The 7,787-nt window shown below is 55.9% G+C and overlaps 2 protein-coding genes across 3 annotated transcripts in view; one reads left to right on the top strand and one right to left on the bottom strand.

Moving 5' to 3' along the window:
* Window positions 1-252: 252 nt before the first annotated feature.
* On the bottom strand, window positions 253-7,026 carry fbxl5 (F-box and leucine-rich repeat protein 5). The gene is made up of 11 exons (XM_079739934.1): window positions 6,886-7,026; window positions 5,611-5,826; window positions 4,930-5,025; window positions 4,370-4,565; window positions 3,778-4,065; window positions 3,347-3,472; window positions 3,097-3,236; window positions 2,927-3,009; window positions 2,136-2,819; window positions 1,817-1,965; window positions 253-989 (listed from the first exon to the last, which is right to left on the bottom strand). Exons 1-11 carry the CDS (start codon window positions 6,967-6,969, stop codon window positions 913-915), a joined length of 2,139 nt encoding a protein of 712 aa, XP_079596060.1. The 5' UTR covers window positions 6,970-7,026; the 3' UTR covers window positions 253-912.
* A 493-nt stretch (window positions 7,027-7,519) lies between these two features.
* nek1 (NIMA-related kinase 1) overlaps window positions 7,520-7,787 on the top strand; it is a 28,602-nt gene continuing 28,334 nt past the window's right edge. For both annotated transcript variants that reach the window (XM_079739931.1, XM_079739932.1), the window contains exon 1: window positions 7,520-7,570. The gene's annotated coding sequence lies outside the window, so the exon portion shown is untranslated. The remainder of the gene's footprint in view (window positions 7,571-7,787) is intronic.

The raw sequence follows: 7,787 nt of genomic DNA, 5'->3' as shown, positions 1-7,787 counted from the left end.
TAACCTCACATCATGTGTAAACATTGTTTTTCTAAACGTATTGCTTTGTAATATAGTTCTTTATACCACACCTGTATGACTCGTCTCTCTCAATGAGCACACCTGTATGACTTGTCTCTCCCTCATCAGCACCACACCTGTATGACTTGTCTCTCCCTCAGTGAGCACACCTGTATGACTTGTCTCTCCCTCAATGAGCACACCTGTATGACTTGTCTCTCCTCAATCAGTGAAGGACCAGCAGGCGAGGAATTGAAACAAAAACTTTATTGTTCTTCAGGTGACTCTGGTGTCTCCTCATGCGCTGTGAGACTTCCTGTTGTTTATCCTCAACATGCCGTCAGTGACCCTTGACTTCAGGGGTCAGTGACCCAGCCTCTGGTCTCACTACGTAAGTGGAGTGTTGACGAACCCGTCCTGAAAGTGATTTATGAACAGCTGTAAGCTAATGTTAAAGCTAACGTTAGCGTTGCTACGGGCCGTTCAGAGCAGAGTGTGAACCCAAAACGTTACGGAACCGGTTCTAAATCTCCCCGTGTGGCGGGAGCAGGAAACGAACAGATCACCGTTTAAATCATCAACCGACACCTGGGCCGACACAGAGACTGATCAGATACTACTTAGACGAGAGGGCGAGAGAGAGGGGCGTGGTCGACGAGAGGCCAGGGGAAGTGTCAAGGGAGTTCTGGATTTGTCCTCCATACCCTACAGATCCAGAACGGGCATTAGCGTAAGCATTAGCCTTCCTACACAAACGTTCCCTAGAAAAACATTTGGGAACAACATTCCTTTTACAGTTTCATCCACAAACATTTCATCAATTAACAACATGTACAGCGACTGGGATTCAGGTTAAAGTGCAATAGAGGAGGAGGGGTCGCGGGGGGGGGGGGGGGGGGGGTCGCAGTAGGGTCACTCTCCGGACCGGCAGCAGGCCCTGAAGCCGCACTGCAGGTTCTGACAGCCGCTGGCCGTGTCTGCGTGGGGTCCTGCAAAACAAACAGCCGTTAGCCGCGGGCTAGCCCCAAGCTATAACGTTAGCCGCGTGCTAACCCCCTAAGCTTTAACGTCAAGGATTCCATAGTGCGTGTTCTTTTGTATTCACACTTCTGCCTTTACACTGGTTTACACTCTGAAGCCTGGTTTACACTCTGAAGCCTGGTTCATACTCTGAAGCCTGGTTTAGACTCTAGAGCCTGGTTTACACTTTAAAGCCTGGTTTAGACTCTAGAGCCTGGTTTACACTCTAGAGCCTGGTTTACACTTTAAAGCCTGGTTTACACTTTAAAGCCTGGTTTAGACTCTAGAGCCTGGTTTACACTCTAGAGCCTGGTTTACACTTTAAAGCCTGGTTTACACTTTAAAGCCTGGTTCAGACTAAAGCATGTTTCAGATTCTAAAGCCTGGTTTAGACTGTAAAGCCTGGTTCAGACTAGAGCCTGGTTTACACTTTAAAGCCTGGTTCAGACTCTAAAGCCTGGTTCAGACTCTAAAGCCTGGTTCAAACTCTAAAGCCTGGTCTAGACTCTAAAGCCTGGTCTAGACTCTAAAGCCTGGTTCAGACTCTAAAGCCTGGTCTAGACTCTAAAGCCTGGTCTAGACTCTAAAGCCTGGTTTAGACTCTAAGGCCTAGTCTAGACTCTAGAGCCTGGTTCAGACTTTATAGCCTGGTTCAGACTCTAAAGCCTGGTTCAGACTCTAAGGCCTAGTCTAGACTCTAGAGCCTGGTTCAGACTTTATAGCCTGGTTCAGACTCTAAAGCCTGGTTCAGACTCTAAAGCCTGGTCTAGACTCTAGAGCCTGGTTTCCACTGTACCGTCGATGTTGTCGCAGTAGTAGAAGTGCTCGTCGTTGAGGGCGGGGCAGGCAGACACCAGCTCCTGCAGCCCTACCTCCGTCACCAGCAGGCAGCCTGACAGGTTCAGGTGCTCCAGGGAGGGGAGGCCCCCACGCTGGGACAGGGCCCTGGGGGGGGGGGGGGGGGGGGGGGGCACCACGTTACACACTGTACACTACACACTCCTCATGCTGGACTCACAAGCTGCTAAGTTAATGAGAGGCTGGAGGCCACATGCTGGATGTAGGACCAGTGTGCGGCCCCCCAGACCCCCAGTGTGCGGCCCTCCCCCGCTCACCTGAGGCCTGCGTCGGTGACCTGGTGGCACCCTGATAGGCTGAGGAACCGCAGGGGGCGGGTGCAGGCGCCCCCGGGCCCCTGGCTCGGCGGCCCCCCGTTTTTAGTCCTGGGGGCCGCGGGGCCGGAGCAGCAGGAGGAGGAGGGGTCGCGGCCGCCCGGCCCGTCTCGTCCTCCCGCCGCCGCCGCCGCCGCGCTGAGCCGGTGCTGCAGGAAGGAGGCGCTGAGGGCAGTCCTGTGGGCGCGCCTCCTGCTCCTCCTGCAGCAGCAGGAGGTGGAGAAGGAGGAGGAGCCTCCCTCCAGGGATGCGGCCGTGAGGCCCCTGGGGTCGCCGCCCGCCCGGCGCCGCCCCCACTCCGCCGCGTCCTCGATGTCCGCCAGCTCCAGGGGGTCCAGCAGCCAGACCCGGGGGGCCCCCGGGGCCGGGGGGGCGGGGCCCCCGGGGGCCGGGGCCCGGAACACAATGGTCTGCCGCTTGCGCCCGGCGGGGTGTGGTGCGCGGCCGTCCAGCAGGGCGGCGACAGGGAGGGGCGCGCTCCGCAGCAGCCGGCCCCCCCGGCCCGGGACCTGGGGGGCCGGCAGGTTGCCCAGGGCGACGGAGAGCTTCCTCAGCGTCTGGTCCGAGATCTTCCCGCAGCCCGACAGGTCCAGGTGCTGCAGGCGGGGGCTGGCCCCCAGGGACCAGCTGCAGGGAGACAGAGCGGTCAGTACGGAGCCCTGGGGGTCCCAGAGGGGGGGCCCCTCAGTACAGTATGGTCTGTGTCCCCGAGGGGGGGGAGGCGGACCACCCACCAGTCAAAGGCCGAGTCGCTGATGTCCGTCTGGGTCAGGTCCAGGTGGGAGAGGCTGGGGCACAGGGACAGCATCTGACGCACCTGGGGAGGACACACCGTGAGCCGCGCCCTGGGGGGTCTGACCCCCCAGGGCGCGGCAGGACCCCCCAGGACCCAGCGGCCCCCTACCATCTTGCTGGAGACGGTGGAGCTGTAGGCCAGCACCAGGGACCTGACGGAGACGCCCACGGCGGGCAGCAGGTGGTGGCTCAGCCCCTTCAGCAGCGCCTTCTCCCTCCGCACCGCCGCCAGCGCCCAGGGGGAGCCCTCTGCCCAGACCGACAGGCAGACAGGCAGACACACAGACAGACAGAGTTAGGGTTAGACGTGACTTCCTCCGAGGCTCCCCCCCCCCCCAGGCCGTGAGGTCAGGACCCACCGGACTCGTCGATGTCGGCGTCCTCGTCCCAGTCCTGGTAGGCCCGGCCCTCGTGCTGCCGGCTCCTCACCCACTCCTCGTTGGGCTCCTGGTCCACCTCCCCGGGGGGCCCCTGGTACGAGTCCCCTGCAGCACACACACCAGAGCGCTCACCCCAGGAAGAGCTGGACTAGTACTGGGCCATGGTCCAGGACCAGAGGGTTCTGATCCTGCTCCGGGGGAGGTCGGACAGACACCCCGTTTACACTCATTCTATGTTGTTCCAGTCTGGGGCCAGTCTGGGGCCAGTCTGGGGCCAGTCTGGGGCCAGTCTGGGGCCAGTCTGGGGCCAGTCTGGGGCCAGTCTACGGCCAGTCCAGAGCGGTCTTACCTGTGGCCCAGCGGACGGGGTAGAGGTGTCTCCACAGGGAGCCGGTCTGAGCCGGTCTTACCTGTGGCCCAGCGGACGGGGTAGAGGTGTCTCCACAGGGAGCCGGTCCGGGTCAGCGCGGCCCAGCGGCTGCACACCTGGCTGCAGCGGCAGAGGTCGGCGGGGCCCAGGTACCCCAGCAGCCTCAGCAGGGTCTCAGGGGGCAGCTGGGATATGTGGTCCGGGTCCGGCTCCTTCTGGTCCGGGTCCGGCTCCTTCTGGTCCGGGTCCGGGTCCTTCTGGTCCGGCTCCTTCTGGTCCGGGTCACTCTGGTCCGGGTCCTTCTGGTCCGGGTCACTCTGGTCTGCTTCTGAGGACGACGGGCACACCAGGGTTCAGGGGTTAACAGTGAGGGGGAGGGGGGAGGGGGGAGGGGCTTAGGTTTAAGGATGTCAGAGGGGTGTGGTTAAAGGGGTGTGTCTGTCAGAGGGTGTGGTTAAAGGGGTGTGTCTGTATGTCAGAGGGTGTGGTTAAAGGGGTGTGTCTGTGTCAGAGGGTGTGGTTAAAGGGGTGTGTCTGTGTCAGAGGGTGTGGTTAAAGGGGTGTGTCTGTGTCAGAGGGTGTGGTTAAAGGGGTGTGTCTGCATCAGAGGGTGTGGCCTCGGCGTGACGGACCCCCATGCGGCTTCTCGTGGTCTGCGTATTTGAAGGCCTTGTGCAGCTCCTCGGCCTGGCTCCACAGGCTCAGCCCCTTCAGCACCTCGGCGGCACACTCCCACTGCTGCTGCCGCCGGTGCTCCGCCATCACCTGCTTCTTGATGCCCTTCAGCTCCTCGTAGCTGAAGTACTGCATCAGCATGGGCTGGAACACCTGCGGGCACAGCTGCTCCTTAGAGGGGGGCACTGCAGGGGGGGGTCTGACAGTTTTAACAGTCGACAGTGTAACAGTCACCAGTGTAACCAATAGTCTACAGTGTAACTGTAACAGTCGACAGTGTAACAGTCACCAGTGTAACCAATAGTCTACAGTGTAACTGTAACAGTCGACAGTGTAACAGTCACCAGTGTAACCAATAGTCTACAGTGTAACTGTAACAGTCTACAGTGTAACAGTCACCAGTGTAACCAATAGTCTACAGTGTAACAGTCACCAGTGTAACCAATAGTCTACAGTGTAACAGTCACCAGTGTCACCAATAGTCTACAGTGTAATAGTCCAGTGAGGGGTTCCTGACCTCCTCCTCCTCCTTCATGTGGGGCAGGAAGTCCTGAGTGAAGGCCTCCAGTCGCTCCTTTAGCTGCCGGGCGTAGTTCAGCTGCTCGTGTTCACTCTGCAACACCATCACAACACCACCACCACAGTTAAACAAGGACCCCACCACAAGACCACCACCACCACACCACCCCCACAGTTAAACAGGGACCCCACCACAACACCACCACCACAACAACACCACCACCCCCACAGTTAAACAGCGACACCACCACAACACCACCCCCACAGTTAAACAGGGACCCCACCACAAGACCACCACCACACCACCCCCAGTCAGGACCACACCACAAGACCACCACCACCACCACACCACCCCCACAGTTAAACAGGGACCACAACACCACCCCCACAACACCAACCCCACAGTTAAACAGGAACTACACCACAACACCACCGCCACAGTTAATAAGCGACCACACCACAACACCACCACCACCAGACCACCCCCACAGTCAGTCGGGGACCACACCACAAGACCACCACCAAAACACCACCCCCACAGTTAAACAGATACACCACCAACACAACACCAGCACCCCCACAGTCAGCCAGGGACAAGACCACAACACCCCCACAGATAGCCTGGGACAACACCACCACAACCCCACCCCCACTGGATGCTGAAGGCGGCCGTGTGTACCTTGACGCTGCACAGCCCCTTCTCGAAGAGGGACAGCATCTCCGACAGCTTGTTGTCCGAGTGCACGTCGTACACGGTGCAGCTGCGCTGCTGCAGCAGGCCGATGATGCACTCATTCTCGATCTGCTCGTGCATCTTGAACTCGTTGAAGGTGTCGCACAGCGAGCGCAGGAAGGACCGGAAGTCCTGGTTGTTGGAGAAGTTGGTCTTGGAAAGCTGTGGTCACGAGATGACAGACAGATGATGCAACATGTCAAAATGACAACGCGTCTACATTGTGGTCGTATCTTCAACCTGAGATAAGCAAACTGTAGCAGGCACCTCTTTTGATTCTGTAATACGTTTATCAGTTATAGTCATAATAAATCCATTTGTCAGAAGAAGGAGAAACAACAATTGACGCTGCCAGTACAGTAAGGGTGTTTATAGAACCAAGTGCCAAGCACTAACTATCACTAGGTTAGCCCAGTCCCCGTATACAACACAGAGAGCTGGGATAAGATGCTACACAATGCTAAATACGTTTTTTAAGTTCCAGGACGTACAATGTACATTAAGTGAATACATTAAGTGTACTCACTCATCTCTATATAAAAGGTCCCTCATAGTTTAAGTACGCATAGAGGTGTGCTTGTTCATAAAGCACAACAGTGTGCTGGAGTAGTGTTGTTATTATTATGAACAAGAGCCAATACCATCACAATGACCCCACTTCCTGTTGAGACAACAGAGTTTCCTGTTTATCAGGAACACATTTCCAGGTAACTTCATCATATACAAGGTTGGGTTTCACATTCGGTCCAGAGTCGGAGCTAGTTCAAGTTAGAGGCTAAAGAGTTACAGAGTTGGAGGATAAAATAGTTTAAAGAGTAACAGAGAGAACACTTGCATCATGTTACACAACAAGCGCAGTGGCTACATGCAGAGGCTAGCTACATATATAACTAGCAACTAAAACCAGCTAGCCTGGGCTAACTCTCTAGCCTCGGCTCACTGAGGCCAGCCTGCTCCCATGTTGACATGTCAATCAGATGACGTATTCTAATGCGACACATGTCCCGCCAGTCCGTCAAACTGGGATTATTCAAGGTTTTAAACACGTCCTTTTCCTGCGGATCTAACAACTAGTTAGTCGACTAGTCTAACTAGTTGTTGTTGTTGTTTACTGCAGCTAGCTTCCCCCTCCTAGCAGCCCCCCTGTAGCTATCGCTGACAACAGGCCCCAAATCGAGGCCTCGGCGCCGCATCAAGACCCCCCCACCGTCCCCACGGCACCTTGTCGCAGTAGAGGCCGACCAGCTGCTTCATCCGCCAGTGCGGCCCGGTGAACACGTCCACCTCGTCCGGGAACGGAGCCATCTTCACCCACAGGAGCGCAGCGTCTTCGGTTCTCTACTGCGTCGCAACGCGAGCTGACGTAAACATGCGCGGTGACGCGAGCTGACGTAATGCGACGGACAATCACGTGATCGCTTGAATCCGTTCGTTTATCACGTGACTCACGGTTCATTAATTTATATTTAATTTAACTTTACGTGCTTTATTTCGATGAACCCTTAAATCCTTTTTTGGATGTTTTCGCAAATACCCCTCGCTGGGTAGTGGCGACATGAAAAGGTAATGAAACATAAATAAAATTTATATATATTTTTACTTGTTATCAATACAGTAATTTAGGTAATAAACACGCAGAGATTCATATATAATTACATTATATCTGCATTAACCCTTTACTCCTTAATCATTATTTAATAAATGAATCCATTCATTTCCTGCCGCTTTCCGTTGCTAAGGAAGAAGTTCTAAAAGACGGGGCGGAAACTAATCCTCCTCAGCGGTGAAGACAGCTCTATCGTCCAATCAGCTACCAGGAGCTCACCCGTGGTGGCCAATCACAGTCAAGCAAAGGGCTCATCGTACGTAGTCGGACGGAGAGTCAGAACCAGGACGGAGGCAGCAGGTAAGCGCCCTCCAAAGTCCTCCTCCACAGACGGTGGGTTGTGTCGATGTTGTGTTGTTGTAAGCGAGTTCTGCAGCACGGCGCTGTGGGAGGTGATGTGTGTGTGTGTGTGTGTGTGTGTGTGTGTGTGTGTGTGTGTGTGTGTGTGTGTGTGTGTGTGTGGTTGGGATGCTCCAGCTGTAGTGTGTGTGTGTGTGTGTGTGTGTTGGACTATAGC

Source organism: Pollachius pollachius, assembly GCF_949987615.1.
Source record: "Pollachius pollachius genome assembly, chromosome: 7".
Taxonomy (NCBI): Eukaryota; Metazoa; Chordata; class Actinopteri; order Gadiformes; family Gadidae; genus Pollachius; species Pollachius pollachius.
The sequence above is the reverse complement of the archived record's forward strand: the minus strand, read 5'-3'. Positions and strand labels throughout refer to the sequence as shown.